The sequence below is a fragment of the Silurus aristotelis genome, assembly GCF_946808225.1.
Source record: "Silurus aristotelis genome assembly, chromosome: 11".
Taxonomy (NCBI): Eukaryota; Metazoa; Chordata; class Actinopteri; order Siluriformes; family Siluridae; genus Silurus; species Silurus aristotelis.
Window position 1 is genome coordinate 9,748,873 of NC_139584.1, and position 22,008 is coordinate 9,770,880.

The following is a 22,008-nucleotide window of genomic DNA, read 5'->3' on the forward strand; positions in this document are numbered from 1 at the left end:
TAATACAAAGCATTTGGCATCCTGAATTTGAAAAACACGTGTGTAATTATATATATATATATATATATATATATATATATATATATATATATATATATATATATATATATATATATATGAAATGAATAAATGAAAATGCCACAGCTCTGTAAAGCTTTTGAGTTTATTTGTTTGACTTGTAGGATTGCTGGGTGTCTAGTTTTTTAGGCGGATGTGGTAAGTGCCTAAGTGCAATCTTCTCAGTGTGTGTATGACTGAGCCAGCCTGTGTTGATACTGATTGTTCGCGTAAGTAGGAATCCGGCAACGGAGGACCAGGAGCGACATCGATCACACTGTCCGAGTCTAACGAGTGTGTGTGTCCCGACCGAGTGACCCGTGTCTCTCTGGATCTGGACCATGAGCCAGCCTCGGCCGGACGAGTTTAAGCCGCCTCCGGAGTGCCCGGTCTTCGAGCCCAGCTGGGAGGAATTCACCGATCCGTTCGCGTTTATTAATAAGATTCGTCCAATCGCGGAGAAAACGGGCATCTGTAAAATCCGACCGCCGCCGGTGAGTGTCTGGAATCTAGTACACCGACTGCTCTGTACCGGTCTCGGTATCTTACCATCGGCTCCGGTAGTAGTTAGCAAAGCTCGGGTGCTCAATTTAAAGGGAAAATTTTCAACATGGCGGCGCAGTGACAGCACCTAGCTAAACCAGCTGTATTGCTTTGTGTGCCTAATCTATAGAGATCTGCTTGCTTGTGCTAGTTGCGAATCGATTCAGCACAAATATATCACTGATTAAACTGATCCATAACCTAAAACCATTCATGTATCAAAGTAGTAGTAAAAAATAATAATAAAAAGTTGCATGGGAGAATCGTACGGATGAATGTAAGATGATGTGACTGGCTAGCTGGATTGTTTGCCTGCTAGTTATGGGCTTAGAGAAAACAACTACCTTGCCTTGGCTAGCTATCTTCATCAAGGAAATGTAAAGGAAGTTTCAGGCACGGCAGATTCGCGATATTGTGCAGTGTTAGATGTTTAACCAGGATTGTATCAGGTGATGATGATTTGTTGCGTTATATTGTTTTGTTACACAATTAGAATGAGATGAACGCCTTGTAGTAATGCTGAGGGGAACTGGAGAAATAAGTTAGATGATAGAAACCAGATAAAATTGTCCAAACGACACCAAGTTTTAAGATTTTTATTTTTTTTTTGGGGGGGGGGGATCGATGTTTTGCTTAGAAGTCCGTGAGATAAGTCCCCAGTTTGAGGTGTACAGGGTGGAGGAATCACCCTGAGAGCGGAAGATGAGAAGTGGTCTACTACCCTCACCTTCTGTACTCAGCTCATGGACACATTTTTATTTCATGATAAATAAATAATTTCGACATGGAAATCAACAATATTCCAAAACGAAGGTTACACTTTGGACTAGTTTCTCACCTCCTCATTGTTATTTCTTGCCTGTAACTGGTCCCACACACACACATTTCCTACTCGGTTGTTGAACAGGGCCACATGGCGAGCTGCATTACCGCATCACTGTGACATTGAATGTGGCCTCAAGGATGAGAGTTTTAGCAGTGCTCTGAAGACACGTATAAACACGACTCAAGAGTAAACAAGCACTCGGATGTGAGTGTTTTTAGGAAGTTTATTTCCATATAGACGTGTTGTTGTTCACACACACACACACACACACACACTCTTGGGTAGAAGTGGATGCGCTGTAAAATGGCAGTGCACAAACCACATCCACTGGAGGTGTGTGTGATCTATAGCGTCTTGACGAAAACTTCTTGTGAAATGGAAAATACACGGTGGGTTGGTTGGTTTGGAGGACTGGAAGATAGAGAACAACTCGGTTTTTTGTTGTTCGCCATTTCACGATATGAATTTCGTATAAAGGAAGCTTTAAGGTGAAATATTGCAGGCGTGTGTGAGGGAATAAAATAATACTCGTAGGTCGGGTTACACAATATGGGAGCTACGTGACGTGTCTCACGCCACAAGAAAGTGAAAATGATAAAGGATCCGATGTGAGGAAATTTTTTTTTGGTCGGTATTGTGAACTGAAGGCACACAAATCGAATGTAAACTGCTTCATGAAAAACACAACGCGTTCTGGCCAACTGATTTTTTTCCACATTTGAGTCCAATGATACAAGTCGTAAACGTGTTTCGTTTTTTTTTCTTTTTTTTTTTTTTTTCGTTCATTCAGCCTTTCATAGACGTGTGGGGGGAAAGTCTTCCGATTTTCCATCGCTCGTTGCTTGTATGGGTTTATATAAGTTAAACGCGCAGACACACGCAAACAGACTACACAAAATGGCGTAAAGGCGACTTTGGCATCTTCTCTACACCTTTGAGTTGTGTGTGATCTCCAATGATAAGCTTTGGAGGTTATAGTTGCATGGGAGTGTTGCTGTGTTTCTGAGGTGAATTTATGGATACCGTGCAGGCCGTGTTCACTTCAGCCGTCCTCCATGTTGCCTTTGTGAAGTGTGTGTACCATCTGGCCATTTTGTGGGTCTGTACCACAACTGGTGTGAACCAAATACGGATAAAAAAAATAGGGTTTTTGAAGTATTGAATTTTTTTCTTTGCACGTTATTTATCCCCTTGTTTGATTAAAAGTTTATTATGGCGAGTACGTAAGTTTGCTGTTGATTTGATGGGAAGTCAATTGAACAGTTATATTTCTTTCTTTCCTCGCGTGGATGTTGTAATCATATGCAATGTTTAAACGTCGTGAGCATTCTTGGTTTTCATGTTACTTTCCAATCTGTGATGTATTATCTTAAAAAAAGAAAGAAAAAAAAAACTTTTCCCTATCCAAAATTAAATGACCAATAATAACGCTGTGTGTGTGTTTTTATATATAATATATTATTAACAATATGCGCATGCGCACACAAACATATTCAGGAAGTATTGAGATCCCCTTAAAAAAAAATGTTGCAGCCTGATACTGCAATCTTTAAAATTCTTTGAATTCTTTAAAGACAACGTGAAAACAATACTAGAAATGTCTGTAAAACAAAATAAACTGAAGTATCACATACATAAGTACTCAGAACTTTTACTCTCTCTAGAGATATTTAATCAGGGTATTGGCTGAGCCACACTTTGGACATTTACAGAATTGTCCATAAGCCACTGTGGTCTTTGCTGTGTGCTTGGGGTCATTGTCATTGTCTGCAACCACCATGCTTCAGTGTTGGGATGGCGCCTCATTTTCTCTAGACACGATGTTTAGAATTGAGGCCAGAGAGTTTAATATTTGTCTCATCAGACAAAGAATCTTTTCCCTCAAAGTCTAAGAGTACTTCAGGTGCTTTTTTTTTTTTTTTAATTCTAACTGGGCTTTCATGTGTTTTATGAGTCTTCTGTCATAAAACCCAGATCAGTGAAGGGCTACTAAGGTCCTTCTCCCCAATGGCTCAGTCTGGCCAATAGCTCTGGCAAGAGTCCTGGTTGTGCCAAAATTCTTAAATTTAAAAAATATGGAGGCTCTCGTGTGCTTTTTGGTAATCTTCAGTGCAGCAGCAATTTTTTGTTGCCTTCTTGTTCTTGGTTTTTGCTCTGATATGCATTGTCATCTGTAAGGCTTTCTATAGAGAGTGGTGTGGTTTTCCACACACATTTCCTATATATAGAGCATGTTTTCTGTTCTTTATATTTTTTTGTTTATATTTGTGTGTCTCTATAGACAGAATGAAGCTGAGTATTGTTTCTTTGTGGCTTGGTTTTTGAAAAATAAGGGTCGAATTGGGATGTGGGCTGGTGTAGGGGAAACAGGGGGTGAAGAGGTCTTTCATACTTCTTCCAAAGAAGTGAAAATTAAGGCTTTCATTTAAATTAGTCTTTTACAAAATTGTAAGTGAGGAGATTTGGCTGATTCAAAAAAATTCTCAAATCTATACTTTATATTTCATGTTGTAATGCCTGGATTTGATATATTTAAGTATATTGCTGCCATTTCTGTAGTTCCAATTTCTCAAGCGCTTGTATAACCAGAAAGTCTTTTGTTTGTTTTATAGCAAATAGTATGTCTGTAGGTGTGGCCAGTGAGTGCCTGGAAGATTTTATAGGAAGTGAATGCTGTCACTCAGATGGATGAAAATGAAGAGTTAATGATGTGCTATTCCAGTAATTCCAGTTCTGGATGGTGGTTTGAATAACAAGAATCAAGTTCAGTTGGTGTATCTGCATAGCTGCATAGCTCATTATGCTTTCATTATGTGGAAGAGCATGCTGCCTATCCATTTTTAATTAACATTTCTTTGCGTATCAATTGTCAGTTATGTTTTAAAAAATGTCCACCCTTAATCAGTCTCCTGCTGTCGTTTATTGCATTTACCAACCCTAAAGGGCCATTTGTTTGGTGTGATCACTACTGAGCCCTCCCCTCATGTTGCATATCAATATGCCTTTTCACATGCAGACTAATGTAGATTTTACTGCCATGTTATGACCATTTTAGGAAAAAAGAATTGAACTGCAGAATTGATCCTGTTTATTAATCTAATCTATTCTATATTCTATACAAAGGTGCAATGAAAGAATGCTTTAGCTGTAATTCTGACATCAGTTAGTCCTTTCTTAACATAATGAGGTGTGTTTACTAGCAATCCTCCTCTAAGGAAGTGGTTGACTTGAGAAATTGGCTGAAAAATCTTTAATGCATGAATAATAGGATCTTACTGAGAATTTGAATTTGGTTGGGTTTTTTTTATAAATTTTTTTCTACCCCCAAGAATAATAAATAAATAATGATTTTTTTTTTAAGAGCTGGAACTGTTTTATTTCTGCGTGGCAAAAAAACTACTAACATTAGATCATGTATTGTAACACAATTTCACAAGTTATTTTTAGCCATTTATAACCATTATACATAAGATCCTATGAAATACGAAAAAAAAAAAAATTTCCATTTACAAAAGTGGTTAAATTTGACAATATTTATGACTGGATTGTGCTCTAATGAAAACCTCCCCCATTGTTTCATTTTTTTTCTGTAAAAAGAGCAACTGCTGTTTTCTAATCAACAGCCCCACATTTGGATTTGGCACGGGGGGCACCAAAGGAACTGTTAATTCCTCAGAGTAGACAGGCAGAGAAAGTGACTTGTGCGATAGCAAACTTGAAGCCTTTTTTTTCTCTTTGTGCTCAAGGAAAGCCTGCTGTGATTCTCTGAACGACCGATGATGGAATGAAACACCTCTTAGGAAGAGTGGTTACTTTCTAAAAAGTAAAAATTGTATCGTCACACAAGCAATAAACCCTGTGCCGTACTATTTAGTATGCTTATGTACCAAAATAAAATTTAAAGTCCGTGTTTTTCCATAGTAAATGTTTGTACTGCTATGGATACGCAGTGGATCCTATTTCCTGGGTTTATTCTGGCCATTTTGGCGCAGTTGCTTTTGAGATGTGAATTTGCTGTTTAAGATAGCAAAATGCTTTTGGTAAGGACAATGATTGTTACATTTGACTTGTTTGTTTAGTTAAATTCATGTATGTTTCTGTTTGGGTGTGCTCAGGACTGGCAGCCTCCATTTGCATGTGACGTTGACAGACTTCATTTTACTCCTCGGATCCAAAGACTCAACGAATTAGAGGTTAGTTCACACCCTGTGTGTGTGTGTGTGTGTGTGTGTGTGTGTGTGTGTGTGTGTGTGTGTGTGTGTGTGTGGGAGAGAGGGGGTGGTGGTGTTTTGAATTGTTTTTGTCTTTTCACCAAAGATGCTTAAAGGAATCTCTGGGAGGCATTAGGCATTAAACTTTCAATTAGAAAACCCCAGTCAGCAGAATCTGTATTTTTAAACCTCCCCTTCTTTTCCATGTCAAAGGAAGCACAGTTCAGCAAAGAAAAAACAAGTTAATCATTATCATTTTGCATTTATTTTCAATATAATTTGTTTTTTCCCCCCTTTGTTTTTCTTTCTCACTCTTTTCTGTCTCTCTCCCCCCCCCCCCCCCCTGTCTTCTGTCTCACAGGCACAAACGAGGGTCAAACTAAATTTTTTGGACCAGATTGCTAAGTTCTGGGAGCTTCAGGGATGCACTCTTAAGATTCCACATGTAGAGCGAAAGATATTAGATCTATACCAGCTAAACAAGGTAAGGCAATTAAACCCACAGCTAAGAAAAGTATTGTAAGTCATGTGCTGTTGAGGAAATACTGTCCGTCAGTTATCATGTTCTAGTCAGAAACAACAGTGTGTGTGTATGTAGGTGTGTGTGTACACTCACATGTCCGTTCTGTCGTTGCTTAGCTGGTTTCAGATGAAGGTGGTTTCGATATCGTATGTAAGGAGCGCAAATGGACAAAGATTGCCATATCCATGGGATTTGCGCCCGGCAAGGCGATAGGTTCACATCTGCGTGCTCACTACGAACGAGTCCTCTACCCTTACAACCTCTTCCTTTCTGGGGCCAATTTGCTGGTACGTACACTCTTTATTATCCTGGAATTCTTAATATTCAGCGTGACTTGGATTTATTTACAGATCTTCTAAGATGATCCAGTGATGCATAATTCATGGTCATTCAGGAGTTCTGGCATCTAGCGGTCTCACATCATACAACCTGCTATATATTATCCATGTCATACAACATACTTTTGGTTTATTTTCCATTAGCTCAGCTCGGTATGAGGTAGGAATGTGAAAGTCCGTTTTCAAAGTTATTCCATGCCATTAAAAAAAACAGAACACAAGCTCTAGTGAAAGGCTGTTGCAGGTTGTTGGAGGTGGGTTAGACTGGATTCATGACGGATGGAACGCATTTGCTGAGTAAATAAATAGCAGATGTTTTTAATTTGATTGCATCATATGTTTATATGCATCCATATGCCAATTGCATAATTATGTAATGACGTATATAGCTATGGTGGAAACCAATCCTAACATAGTGCAGGGCAGTTAAAGGCCAAAGAGCAGAATCCTGGGATTGAACTCACAACCTTTTGGTCACTAGCACATAATTGTAACTATTGAGCTTGAGTGTTCAAAGCATTTGACCATCACATCATGCTTTAATATTTTATGGATCAGGTTTCTGGAACAATGTTCCAGTTTTTGGTGTTGTAGTGTTTTTGCGATGGGTTGATTGTGAGTTTATTGTAACTTGAAGCTTTTTTAAAACAATGCAACAGGAACCTTTCAGTTATAAAGCAGGGTTTTAGGACCGAAGGAAATGCTACTGGTTACTAGCCGATATGTATTCGGGACAATTTTTTTTTTTGTTTAGCCTGATTGAGTAAACATGGCCAGTTTGTTCTTACAGTGGAGGATCGTCCTTAAACAAAAAAGATTCGCGTGGAGTGACTGGTGTGTGTTGTTCTGGAATCGAAATATCTTAACTTTTTTTTTTTTTTACTGTTAATAAAAGAAGAAAATGTATTCTGACACCTACCCTTCAAATATTTGTTGTCTCCACAAGAAGAGACATTTAATTGGATGTTTGTGACCTCTCAGATTGAGGTCACCTAAATTGGTGTATAACTTTTGGCACTTTCTCTCGCCCAGGAATCAGAGCTTGCAGCCAAACTGATGAGTTTTGGGGCAGCTCCTGAGCAGGAGAAGGTATGTCTACATTTCTGCTTCAGGGCCAAGTTATTCTAATCCTGGCTCATCTTTTACAAACTGGGGGAATTGAAACAAAAACAATGTTAACATAGTCTTCATTTCAAACAAATTGTTACATTCTAACAATGTTTCAGTTCTTGTATTTTTAAGCCGCCAATACAGAAATACGCCAGTAAATCTTTTAACCTTTTTTTTTTTTTTTTTTTTTTTTTTAAATAGATATCACCTTCCTGTTTTATTTTGAATGATCTTTTACTTTTTTGTTTGCTTGCATGTTTTATCTGGTCTGTGTCTCCCACTTCTTCTTTTTTTCTGTTTGTTTGTGTACACTGTATATTTTTTCATGTCGTCCGGTTGGTTTCACATTGCTCCGCTTTCGAGAAGCACCAGAGTAGTGTAACAGTTTGATTGGTCAGGAATTTATGGTGAGCTGCTTATTTCTTCTCAATTTTCCTCAGCAGAGAAAAGATAGAAAACTATAGCTCCTGGCTTCCGGTGTATATGATGATGATCATATAATTAAATAGTTCTACTTGATTTAATAGGTATATAATTAAAATGCTAAAAGCAATAACTTTTAATAGCAATTGTTCAAATTTCTACATGTAGGCTACTTATAGGGTCGTTTCTATTGTTTGAGATGCAACGTTCCTTCAAATGAATATCACCCTTTAAAAGGTAACAAAATAGATCCGCCAATCTGGAGTGAGTCTGTATTGTTCAGTATTTTCTATATTCCTTACTGTGATAGTGATGCAGATATTAAAATTGAAACCAGTTAGTCACTTTTTATTTAACATTATGGTGCAGACCATCATAATACTGTTTTTAGCAGTAATATACTGAACCAGGTTTACTTTTATAAAGACTGAGGCACCATTGTTTTGTAAGCATCCAAGTACCAATAGAATGTTTATGTTGATCAAAAACATAACCATAGCCATAATAAAAATAGAATTGGCTATGACTGTTCTCTTTATCATGTTTATCCTTTATGCCACCCCTCACCCTCTTTGCTTGCTTTCACTGCCCTTGGAGCTTTGTAAGGTACAGAAGGGAATATGCTTTAAAAACAGACAGCTGTTACCTCTTTCTCTTACCCCCTCTTTTTTTGTGTGAAAGAGATCCCTCTGGGTTCCGCACAGCAGAAGCACGGTCTCCCCCGGTTTCCTCCCTTCAGTGAATCCCAACTGATAATCTGATAATAGCTAGAAACACTCCTACCAATCTTATTTGGTTTTAAACTAATTTGGCTGGGCTAGATTTTGGGGAGAGACAGATACAGAATGTGCACTCACTAAGAGATGCTAGAACCGAGCTTGGCACTTTTCTGTTCTCCCGTACTCTGAATCTAACAAAATTCATCTTGGTGGATGAGTGGTAGATTTATTTACATGTAATTCCACATCATGCCTGCATAACGGTCACGTAGTGAGTGTTAGTCTTCTATCTGTTGGGCTGTGTGGAATTTCTAATATTCTTCCCATGTTCCTGTGGCTTTTCTCTGGTTTCTCCGGTTTTCCCTCACCCTCGGTAATATGCTAATGTGTGGACTGACAGTTCTAAATTTCGTGTGTGTGTGATATAGAGAGATGGACTGAGTACCTTGCTTCCAGTGTTCCTGAGATCTCTGGATCTGCTGCCAATCTGCTGAGGATAAAGCGGTTAATGTAGAAGAATGACTAAATGAATCTTTTAAACTATAACAGAATATTAAACATTAATAAGCTCTGTTCTCTTTGCCTCCTTTTGTTGCTGCATGCGCTTTTCTTATAGATGCCAAGCTTATTCTTGAAATTTGTGCTAATCCTCTTTTTGACTGTGAGATAAGTCATGGTGCAGATGCCAAAATAGCATTTTATATCGGAATTGTACTACTTACAACTCTAGTTTTTTTGGTACTGGTCTGCGTGTATGTGCTTTACCCATATGTGTACTGTATTTTGGAGTCACATTTTAACCGGTAATGAACTGCTTGTTGCACAAATTTGCAAATTCTGAAAATGTTTCGGTGCATACAGTTGTACAGTGCTGGCAAGGTGTGTTTTTACTAGTGACATTTATGGGACTGCCACAAGCCTCCTTTGCAGGTGCTGGAAGTGACAGGGAAAGTAACCTTTTTTTTTCTTTTTTTCTTTATCATTTTATCAGCAGTTTGTTCAGAAGCCCTCCCTTCCAGACAATGATGATGATAAAGAATATAAACCTCACGATCTGGTGCAGAGGCAGAAGGTGCAGGTGCAGCCCAGCGATACATGCACGCCTGCCAGGAGAGCCAAGCGGATGAAAGCGGAGGTAGAGCAAGCGCATGAATACCTCAAGACGCATTTACCATTTGCTTACTACTGTTGATCTTCTGTAGTTAATTGCTATTACAACTAAACATCTTTCCTGTTTTGTTTCCTTTCTAGTCTGGCAGTGGGAAGTCGGAGGGGGTTGCAGGAGGAGAGGTGTGTGAGAACAGGCCCAATCTCAGGAGACGGATGGGCTCTTTTGTAGCAAAACCTGAACCAGGTGAGCAGCTGTTTTTGTATATCAGACAGGCATATCACATGTCACTATCATGGTCTTTATGCTTGTCTACATAGTAAAAATTTTCTATACAGTATCATTTTATAGCAACCGTTAGACATAAAATGCGAGTGAAAGTGCTTAATGAGGAGGCGTTGAAAAGATAATGTGAATCAGTTAGACATACAAACAGCAATAAGATGGATGAATAAATAAGTATAAGAACTATAAGATTAGATTTTACAGAAAAAAAATATATACAAATATTATACATTTTTCCAAACTTCCATGAATAAAATCCCACTTCAAGATTTAATTCTAATGCCTCTAATTTATAGCCACGTTCAACGTTCAAATTTTAAATGTTAAATAATTATACAGCTACAATGGTTAAATTAGTTTTTCCTTTGATTATCTTTATCTCAATTTTTTTTGGGGGGGGATACCCTGTTTTGAAAAATTGGACAAAACATCAATGACGTTTTTAATAATTTTTGTGTGTGTCAAAACAAATGAAAAGACGGAGTTGCATCAATCAAGAGCTGGTTTAAAGGACAATCTTAAAACAATAAGCTCTTTCTTCTTGTGTCTACAGTAAAGGAAATACCCATTCAGATTAAGCAGGAGCCTGTGGAGCGAGACCTGCAAACTGAGCCAGAGAAAACCAAACCGCGCTATAAGAAAAGCGCTCCACAAGCACCTGTCAGTGTAGTAGGTCTCCTCTTACGGGCATCTGTTTGATTCTTCTTTCTCTTGCATGGTTACATTATTACAACACTAATACCTTATATTCCACCGTCTCTGATTCCCCCCCACCCCCACCCCCTTGTCTTGTGTGATTTGCTTCTTGCTCTAGGTGGACCTGTATGTGTGTTTGGTATGTGGGAGTGGTAGTGATGAGGATAGGCTGTTGCTATGCGACGGCTGTGATGACAGCTACCACACTTTCTGCTTGATCCCACCTCTTCATGATGTTCCCAAGGGTGACTGGAGGTGCCCCAAGTGTCTGGCGCAGGTGTGGGAAGCAGGGACTTGTCTGCCACACCCTAATATTTTAGTTGCTAAGCCAAGACAATGCATGTCTAATACTAACATTATTGTCATTTTATCAAAACAGAGGCAGATTGCCACCAAATTATGGCATTCATGTATTATGAATAAAAAAATTGGGTTATTGGTAAGACATTGTCACTTTATAACGTTCTTTTAACACGTTTTATTTATAAGTATTTCAAGGTTTTATTTTGCCTCTGCATACCACTGAAATATATTTGAAATGAAGGAATCAAGATATAAAAGTGTAGACTTTCAGCTTTCAGACGTTTAAAGGAATGAAAAAAATTTGCCGTAATCATAGATAGATAGATAGATAGATAGATAGATAGATAGATAGATAGATAGATAGATAGATAGATAGATAGATAGATAGATAGATAGATAGATAGATAGATAGATAGATAGATAGATAGATAGATATCTCCAATTACTAAGAATGTTTCCTAAATCTAAAGATCCTTTGCGGTCATTGGATGGACATCAGTTTCGTCGCTTGAGATGATTTTCCTCATCTTTATAAAAACTGTATTACTTCCAAGTACTTATATACCTGACTGCATAGTAAAAACAAAAAAATCACAAGCTTATACACTGCACATGAATCCTTAGAACAGTGCATGAGGATTGTTGGAACCACTGCTGTCTGAATAAAACTTTCCTAAATCAAGAAAATAAGAAATAATCCCTTTTCAATAAGTAAATGAACCGAGATCAATAAAAAAAAAAGACTTTGATTTACTGATTTGCAGTCTGTTTCTCTGCAGGAATGCAGTAAGCCACTGCAGGCATTTGGCTTCGAGCAGGCGCGCAGAGAATACTCCCTCAAAACATTTGGGGAAATGGCTGACTCTTTTAAGTCTGACTACTTCAACATGCCTGTTCATGTAAGCTCGATCGTCTGTGGTCTCTTAGAATTGACCTTTAGAATTAGTTTTTGTACATATTTAGTTACCTTGTGTTTCTGTGGGTTTGTATTTCCTTTCTGTATATGTATAGATGGTGCCCACTGAGCTGGTTGAGAAAGAGTTCTGGCGGTTGGTGGGCACTATCACAGAGGATGTGACCGTAGAGTATGGAGCCGATATCGCTTCCAAGGAGTTCGGCAGTGGCTTTCCGATTAAGGGCGGCAAGTTCAAGGTCGCCCCTCAAGACGAGGTAAATTAAACCATTGATACAAAGACTGCAACACTGTGATGTATTTTGGAAATGTGTGTGATGAGAACGTCTAGAGCACAGACTACCAAGCCACAGTGCTTGATCTCTTGATGTCTCCTAAAATACCAGCTGTTTTCTTACACTTTTGGCATGGCTGCTTTGTTCTGTTTGTGCATTGTAGAAGTACTTGAGCTGTGGGTGGAATCTGAATAACATGGCAATGATGGATCCATCTGTGTTGACCCATGTGACAGCTGATATTTGTGGCATGACCCTGCCCTGGCTGTATGTGGGCATGTGTTTTTCTTCTTTCTGCTGGCATATCGAGGACCACTGGAGCTACTCCATTAACTACCTACACTGGTAAGTACCACTTTATCATGCTTATATATTTATATATCTTCTGAATTTTAGTCGATTTACTCAGCAAGGAAAAAAATGTGTGTGTAATGTAATATATATATATATATATATATATATATATATATATATATATATATATATATATATATAAATAAATAAAAAACCATCAGACTTTCAATATAAATCCACCAAAAAATCAAGTGATGTTTTGCCTGCAGTATATTACATACGATGTAAAATATTCAGCTAGTCATTTATCTAAGTATGTAGACTTAGCTTTGGTTTAAGTCTAGTGATTGTCTTTTGAATATATTCAGGAAACTCAAGACGGTGCTATATTTTGTCTTTATTGCTGCTTTGTTGTTGTCTACAGTTAAGTGCTTGACATTGCTAAAAGATGTGAAAACCTTAGGCTTCTATATGATCTATATGCAGTATTTATGCAGCAGTATATTTGATGTCGGCGCTGAACTCTTTCATAATGGGGCATGATTTTATTTTATTTTTTGTGGCGAGTCGATTTTGATGATGCCGCTGAATCTGCGATATGATTTAGGACCCTTTCCTTGAACACAGAATTGAGGGGAGACTATTTTAGGTTTCTGATGTATGAGCCTTTATGATGTTTTTTTTCCACACCAGTTGTTCTTTTTTGTTTTTCTGGTGTGTTTAGGAAAATAGAACATTTTCAACGTATTTTGTCATATTAGACTGCAGAAAGTCTTTCTGACTAGAAATAGAATCGACAAGAATATATGTGAGCTACCTTTATGAACTTGGCTGAAGTTTACTATGTGACAAAGACTATTGCTAAATATATTTTCCACATGCTCTGGTGATATAGTCACTCATTTTCTCTCAAAGACAGATGGAACTTTATAAAAGTGTGGTTTTAAGGTCGCTTGGTTTATTTTTAGGGGAGAGCCTAAGACATGGTATGGAGCTCCAGGATTTGCTGCTGAGCAGCTGGAGGCAGTGATGAAGAAGCTGGCACCTGAGCTTTTTGAGTCTCAGCCAGATCTTCTACACCAGCTTGTTACCATCATGAACCCAAACACACTCATGGCCCATGGAGTACCAGTGAGTCACACACTGTCTTTTTATGTTCTTTTCCTTCTTTTGTCTTTCTTTGTCCTTCTGTGTCTTACCGTTGTATCTTTTCTCTCATTTACACACCGCATCACACAAACTTTAACACAGACACAGCTAACTGTCTTACACACCACATTTCTTCACACCTATACACACACACACGAACACATACAAATTATTAATGCCACATCCTCTCTCTTCATTTCATGTTTGCGCTAAGACTTCACACATATACGCTGAACCATCTCACTCGTGCGCGCACACACACGACAATTCTTTCTTTTTCTTTTCGTAATGCACTCGTGCACATGCGCACACACTGCCCTTAATGTTGAATTCGATTAATCCTGTGCTTATAGTTCAGTAATTGCACTTTCTCAAAATAAAAAATGATAAACTAATCTTGCACTCTGTTTCTGAACTTGTTCTTGTTTCTTAGATTTACAGGACCAATCAGTGTGCAGGAGAATTTGTCATCACATTCCCAAGAGCCTATCACAGTGGCTTTAATCAGGGCTTCAACTTTGCAGAAGCTGTGAACTTCTGCACTGTGGACTGGGTAAGAAAGATATCACATTAGTGATACTGGAGTATATCTCATCTTTGTCATTTAGGGTGAGGTGATCATTAATATCAGTAAATCTTAAGCAGCTTGGGTCACACCTTGATATTGATTAGAAAATGGTTCACCCTTCCGTATCTGTAGATGCCTTTGGGCCGTCAGTGTGTGGAACACTACCGCTTGCTGCATCGCTACTGTGTGTTTTCGCACGATGAGATGATATGTAACATGGCTGCCAAAGCTGAAAAATTGAGCGTGGTCCTAGCTTCAGCCGTACACAAAGACCTGGTGCTAATGATCAACGAAGAGAGGGACCTCCGAGAGCAAATCCGCAAATTGGTGAGAGCAAGAAACAATAATGGCTATTTTTATTTTAAAAAGTAAAATGTGAATTTTTTTATTTTTTTCCCCCAAAAACAATTTACTAATGAGCTACTTTGTATAAAAATGTATTATTGTAGCTCTTTGGTATAACCTGGGCACAGCTGTGTAATGCTAGACATTATTTGTACAGGCTTAATGTGGTTTAGAAAGTCAAATTCTTTGCATTTAGGTCTCATCACATTCTAGGGCTGTTCTTCTGTTTTTCCATGTGCATTCTGTTTGGTATTCTGAAAATACATCAATTCAGTTTCCTAACCAATAACATAAGAATAAGGTTATATTCTCTATTTTTAAATACACTTTTTTTAAAAACTGATAAAATTACAGTCGTTCTCACTTTACAATGTGTGCAATATGTGACTCTTGATATTTTATTCATATGAGCCTCTTCCTCTTCTCATTTTGCCTCTAGGGAGTGGTGCAGTGCGAGTTGTTTAAATATGATTTGCTGCAGGATGATGAGAGACAGTGTGTTAATTGTCGTACCACCTGTTACCTGTCTGCTCTCACCTGTCCATGTCGGCCAGGAGAGCAGGTGTGTCTACACCATGCTCTCCACCTCTGCTCCTGTCCTACCTCCAAATACACATTCAAGTGAGTGCTCCAGCCTTTTACTACTCATTAACTTAGTCTACAACATATAAATTAGACATGGATATTTTAATTAAACCAGTCTCATGGATGCATGATTGTCAGACGGTTTAGAAATATATTTTATTTCTATTAGTTGCAATGTAGATAGTAAAAATCAAATTTTTTACACCTTTTATCTGATCGCAGGTATCGATTCACATTGGATGACCTCTACCCCATGATGAACGCAGTGAAGCAAAGGGCTCATTTGTATGACGAGTGGGCATCACGCGTAACTGAGGTGCTTGAGGCCAAACTGGACAAAAAGCGCAGTAAGTGTTACTTAAGTGAAAGAATTGAGCTTGTACATCATATGTGTTGGTGCCTGTTCTAAAGCCACTGTCAATGTTTAGGAATTAAACTATGTCACATGATGCAGGATTGTAATGTACTATGAAAGATACAGCTATGATATCTCTCCTTTTTTTTTTAAACGTGGTCTAAAAACTTCTTTACTATAAGTGTCTGAGTTCCAAACCAAAAGAGAGACTTAAATAGTTTTGCAGACTCAGAACTAATTTTTTTTTTTCGTTTGTAGTGAAATCTGTAATGAGATTGTTCCAGATTTTGTTTGTTCTTTGTTCAGAGTGCATATATATATAAAGTGTTTGAGTTGGTCTCTCTCTTGCCCTCGCTCTCACACACACTCTCTGTGCTTTGTTTCAGACTTATCTATGTTCCATTCTCTGATTGAGGAGTCCGATAAGAACAGTTTTCCAGATAATGATTTGTTACGTCACCTTAGAGTGGTCACTCAAGATGCAGACAGATGTTCGTCTGTGGCACAGCAGCTACTCAATGGCAAGAGACAGACCAGGTACACGCACACATGCACATATATATATATATATATATATGGGTTGAATGAGCTAAGGCTCAGGCTGTTGAAGTGCCATTGCATTCTGCATTGTAAGTGGAAAAAATTGTGGTCAGCAATGTGTTTGTGTATCTTTAGGTATCGTGCTGGTGGAGGAAAAACTCATAACCAGTTGAATGTAGAGGAACTGAGGTCATTTGTGCGTCAGCTATACAACCTGCCCTGCAGCTTAATACAAGCACCATTACTGAAGGTAACACACACACACACTTGCCATTTACTTGTTTTGTCCTGTAACAGTAAATCAATCAAAGATCACTGCAGCTATTTCTAGTACGGAAACACAGACTCTTTGACCACTAATGAGTAAAGCTAGCATCAGCAACTTGAGTTTAATAAATAATGTATGATATATAAATAAAACTATGTACAGGCCAGTGGTTTAGTCGATCTAAATTATTCTATTCTAGATAATACTTTAAAACCTAAAATATAAAAAATATCTATAATTAATGTTAAAGTTTAGTTAAATTTAACTTATAAGCACACCTGCTCAAAATGCAGACATTCGATTGTCAAAAACGAAATCGCCTTTTTTTTTATTTATTTACCAATTGACTGTTCACTTTATTAATTAAATTTAAGTTCTTACAAAAGGGTTATTCATTAGATTCCTCTAGGTAATGTATATATTTATATAAAGGTAAAAAAAAATTTAACATTTTCTATTTTCTTTGTTCTTGCTCTTTTTGTCTCAGGATCTGCTGAACCGTATCGAGGATTTCCAGGCACACAGCGAGAAAGTTCTGTCTGACGCCGTGAGTGCAGAATCTGTGGTGGAGATTCAGGCTCTTCTGGATGAGAGCGCGGAGTTTGACGTGCATCTGCCGGAGGTTCCGAGGTTACGGGAACGTCTGGAGATCGCTCGCTGGTTGGCATCAGTGTATCAGGCTGAGGAGTCAGGCAGCAGTGTTCGTGGCCTCACTCTGGACGCTATGCGGCAGCTGATTGACCGTGCTGTGGGGTTAACTTCTGACCCTGCAATAGAGCGTGCCATGGCTCGTCTGCAGGAGCTGCTCACCTTGTCTGAGCAGTGGGAGGACAAAGCACAAGCACTGCTGAAAGCCAGGTGGGGGCAGCATCGGGTCACTTAAACACATTACAAGCTCTGAGGCCAGTCGGGATGCAACTTGAGTGTTGTATTTGCAACCTCATTTGCATATTGCCTCATCCTTTGACTTTTGTTGGTCAAGGGTCAATTCAGATAAATCTCAATAAAGGTTCTGGATCTTTTGTTATTTCTCCAACAGCCTTAAACGTACTTTTGCTGATGGCAGCTTTACTACTCTTTATCTCCCATAGATCTCCAGAGAGTGTGGAATCGCTTTCTGCCATTCTGAAAGAGGTTGAGGCCGTGCCTACGTATCTGCCCAATTGTCGGTTGTTGCGAGACTCTATTGATAGAGCAACGGAGTGGCTGAAGGAGGCTGAAGCTGTGCAGGTAAAACACACTAAAGATTTTACAAGCTGCATAGATGCAGGATTTTTACTCCTATTGTGCAAATATTGGGTGTGTATGAAAAATTGCTTGAACAATAATGCAGTACAGTTCCTGTGATGGTGAAAATTGAGCTCTGTGTATGTATGTATGTATGTATTAGTTGGGAGGGCGTGTCCCTGTGTTAGACACACTGTCGGACTTGGTGCAGAGGGCCAGGGCAATTCCTGTGCAGCTGGAACCACTGGAAAGGTTGGAGGCGCTCGTCTCTGAGGTGCAGGCATGGAAGGAGTCTGCAGCCAAAACCTTTCTCCTTAAACACTCCTCTTTCACGCTGCTGGAGGTAAACAAATCTCACATTTTTACTGCATCTATTTATTTTATTTTATTTTTTTAATTTTTTTAAATTCTTTTTACTTTCCTATATTGTAGCTCAGTGGAACAGTGTTTCCTTCAGTCTTTTGGTGTCCTATTCTCTGCAGGTGTTGTGTCCACGGTGTGAGGTGGGAAGTCCTTTCAAAAGAAAGATGAAGAAGACAAAGGGAGATGCAGTGTCATGTGGGAAAAAGAGAACAGGGAGACTGGATAATCTGAGTGATGTTGAAAAAGCCCTGACTGAAAGTAAAGACTCGACTTCTGCTGTGAGTTAACAGACACAGTCCAAATTTGACAGCCACCTTCAATTGATTGAAACTATTCCAATAATTTACTATTGTTTTTACATTTAAACATCCAATCACAGGTAATCTGGGTGAGAAAATTAAAATGCACAAACCTATTCTCTTTTTTTTGTTTATCTTATAACAGAGCATTAGAAATATGTATTGTATTATATTATATTATATTATATTATATTATATTATATTATATTATATTATATTATATACACAGTAATCCACGGTTTATCGCGGTGGTTAAATTCCAAAACCGCCCGCGATTAACAAAAAAAACGTGATAAATGGACACATGAATATGTATGTATATGCATAAAAAAATAATATATAAAAATAATAATTTTGGGGGTCTCTGATAATTGCATATTTAACATCAGATTAAAACTTCATATTAACAAGTCTGTTTTACATATTCATTTCTTTCTCAGATGGCTACTCTTGCTGAAGTCCATTTGAAGGAGCTAGAGTCCTTGGTGTCTCTCCGTGCAGCTAACGAGTCAAAACTCCTCCAGGCAGCCGACTGCAGCACACTCAAAGTTTGCGTGTGTCAAAAGCCTCCCATGGGGGCCATGCGTCAGTGCGAGCTGTGTCGAGGTGTTTTCCACAGTGTGTGTGTACGTGGGCAGGGGGACCCTTGCGAGTCCGAGTCGTGGTTGTGTCCTTTGTGTCGGCGTTCGGCGAAACCGGCTTTAGACAGGATTGTTCAGCTGATGGCGTCTTTGCAGAGAATCCGTGTGCGGTTACCAGAGGGAGACGCACTGCGTTACATGATTGAACTCACAGTGGACTGGCAGCGGCGAGCACGGGATGTCATTGCCTCGCATAACCTTCCTACACAGGAGCAGCAGGAAAAACGCTTGGCAGGGGACAGCAGTCCAAAGGTGGGTGTTGGTATGGGGCATGAATGGGGTCCTCCCGTTTTTTTTATTTCTTTTTTTGTTTTTCATTCGAAATATTTATATAAATGAGGCTCTACAACACACTTTTGAAGAGGATAATGATTATGGCTGGTGTTGCATTAGAAAGCAAAATCTCTGCCAAATATATATTCACATACCAGTGTTGATTTAAAATGTACACTGACTTGAAAAAATTTTATACAAGTATAAATATATATTAGGCATGACTAGAAAATGGAGACACACTGTTTCTCACCAGTAAGGCTGTTATGTGTTTTTGTTCATCAGGGTCAGGACTGGAGCAAATGCAGTCAGGAGCAGTCTGTCTTTTACATAGAACAGCACTGCATCCCTCTGCAGGGTGAGTAGACATCAGTCACATCTCCATTTCCTATTTAGGTTATAATTAAATCTACTAAATTTTAGTGGGAGGTGTACTGATATACATGAGAAATTTGTCAACCAGTAGAGATTTTGTTTTACCACAGCTGCTAAGGCAGAAGATTTCTTGCCTTACTTGTTAGCCAGTACTTTTGCCTGCAGTTACAGTCGTTGGGTTGCAGAGGGCACTGTTCCCTCTGATTTTAATGCTGACCTCCTCTGCTTTTGATATTAAGGGGTTTGAGAATGAAAGTGGTATGCAAGCATTCTAATAAATGACAAAAGCATAAGAATGAACTTGAGTACAGTATTGTTTTATTGCAGTTTACACTCGTGTTCGAGTAATGCATGTAAAATACATGTGATGGTAAAGGTGTGTGTGTGTGTGTGTGTGTGTAGTATATCTGTAGCCCACCTTTAGTCTCATACTGTTATGTCTTCCATGACATTTGTAAATTTGAGACATTTAGCATAACATAAGTGTGTATTGGTTTTTGTGAATCTGTGCATTGTTAGGTCTGACTCCAGAGCTGGAAAAGCTGTTGGTGGAAGGATTATTGCTTCAGGTGTCACTGCCTGAGACTCAACAGCTGTACACATTGCTACTAAAAGGCCCTCTGGCTCAGTGCAGTCCTAGGCATACACAACCAGCATCCGACAGCCCACAGCACACACCTTACCACTCTCAGGAACACACTTCACAACACAAGGAGGTAAGAGTGTATATCAGAGCTGGTTGTGTTCTTGCATATAAGCAGAACTGTTATTCCACATTACTACAGTATCCGGCTTGACATTTTGTGTCTGTCTTCTTTGTCTGTTGTTCAGAAGGACCAAGGGACACCAGCAGAAAAGAAGGCGAAGCGGAGGTTGGAAAGAGAGGAGATGGGAATGAAGGTCGACGTACGAGAGCGAGGGGTTCCGAAAAGGAAGAAGCAGCGGATGAGAAGGGAAAATAGGAGCGAGAGGAAAGCAGCGTCGGTGTCGGCATCCCCCTCTTACCTTTCTGATGTGTCACAGTCTGATGACTCAGAGGAGGACATGATCCTTTGCCCAGCTGAGAGCTGCCTTCAGCCAGCAGGAGAAGAGGTGGTGTTTTATTTATTTATTTAAAAAAAAAAATTTTGTGTGCGATCTGCAGCTGTTTGTTCATTTGTCTGTCTTGACAATTTAAGGATTTGTAATTGCTGTAACAATCTGTGTATGTTGTGTTTGTGTATTGCAGGTGTTCTGGGTGCAGTGCGACTGCTGTAACCAGTGGTTTCACATGATCTGTGTAGGAGTTTCTGAAAAGATAGCAGCCGACGAGGACTACATGTGCGTCACCTGCAGCGCACGTTAACACAGGCCCAAAAACAGAAACGAGACAGTGTGTAGGAGCAGAGCCGATACCTAGGAGAAGAACTACCAGTTCATCTCCTCTTTTATCCCTTTTGTACTATTCTATTCCCGGTTGTGTAACTGATTGTTCCCAACACCCTCTGACCTCTGACCTTTGTAACAACGGTGCTATTTCCTCTTTTTTTGGATTTGGGTTTTGTTGTTCTGAATGAAGCTATTTGGTCTTTTTTTGTATTTTTACAACTTTTCTCCTTCTATTTGAACTGTGTGTGGTTGTTTAAAAATACAGATATGCTAAACAAAAACGTTACATAGTAGAGCGATGGGGCATACAGCATGGGTTTCTGATCCGTTGCGTTGTTGACGATGAGAGCGAGGTCATTTTGTTAAACGCATGTGAAAAACAGTACAGAAGGGTTTCTTGTTTCTCGGGGACTTCTGCATGCTGAACACAAGAACGCAGAACAGAATTTTTTTTTTTTTTTTACCAAATATCTACAATAAACAACAAAAAAAATCTTGTTTTTGGAAAACCCACTGTTATGTACACATGCATCTGGGGTAATATAATTTCTTTATTTCCGTTTTCATTTTGTAGATTAGTTTAATTTATCTGAGCAATAATGTCCGTAAGCATCTGAGGACTTGGAGTGTGTATAAACTGTGTGAACTGTGTGCTGCGCTTTAGAGGTGATGGTTTAATTGTACATGAAGTGTAAAGCATAGATGGTAAAGTTTGGGTTGGTGATTAGTGATGTAGCAGCCAGAGAGACGTGTATAAAAGAAACTGCCACACAACTCATTTAGGCCATTTTGTGGGGTGGGAGGATGGGAGTCGGCAGCCGGGTTTAAGCTTGTTTAAAATGTCCCAGTTTATAGTGTGGAATAAAAGCCCTTTTGTTTAATATCTTACAATAACCCTTGTCTCTTCTTTGTCTTTTCAAACCTTACATTATTTTTCGGTCATTACAATGAAAGGATGTTAACAGATTTTATACCTTACTACCTAAACACAAAACATGTTTAAAGTTTGGAAAGTCAGCTAGATAAGC

General features: G+C 38.8%; 1 protein-coding gene across 22 annotated transcripts; it reads left to right on the forward strand.

The window, feature by feature from the left end:
* The first annotated feature begins 223 nt into the window (after nucleotides 1-223).
* On the forward strand, nucleotides 224-21,868 carry kdm5bb (lysine demethylase 5Bb). 22 transcript variants are annotated; one of them, XM_083555299.1, is made up of 29 exons: nucleotides 227-551; nucleotides 5,542-5,619; nucleotides 5,999-6,121; nucleotides 6,277-6,447; nucleotides 7,531-7,587; nucleotides 9,742-9,885; nucleotides 10,002-10,104; nucleotides 10,697-10,812; nucleotides 10,958-11,116; nucleotides 11,219-11,278; nucleotides 11,907-12,041; nucleotides 12,154-12,312; nucleotides 12,494-12,675; nucleotides 13,593-13,755; nucleotides 14,207-14,326; nucleotides 14,474-14,668; nucleotides 15,126-15,307; nucleotides 15,494-15,618; nucleotides 16,013-16,163; nucleotides 16,302-16,416; nucleotides 16,922-17,292; nucleotides 17,526-17,664; nucleotides 17,825-18,004; nucleotides 18,144-18,302; nucleotides 18,764-19,216; nucleotides 19,523-19,595; nucleotides 20,132-20,328; nucleotides 20,444-20,704; nucleotides 20,841-21,868. In XM_083555299.1, exons 1-29 carry the CDS (start codon nucleotides 399-401, stop codon nucleotides 20,955-20,957), a joined length of 4,641 nt encoding a protein of 1,546 aa, XP_083411425.1. In that variant the 5' UTR covers nucleotides 227-398; the 3' UTR covers nucleotides 20,958-21,868. The 22 variants fall into 22 exon arrangements, with proteins under 22 accessions (XP_083411430.1, XP_083411425.1, XP_083411442.1 ...); XM_083555316.1 differs by having other exon boundaries at nucleotides 11,922-12,041; XM_083555314.1 differs by having other exon boundaries at nucleotides 10,697-10,803.
* Nucleotides 21,869-22,008: the final 140 nt, after the last annotated feature.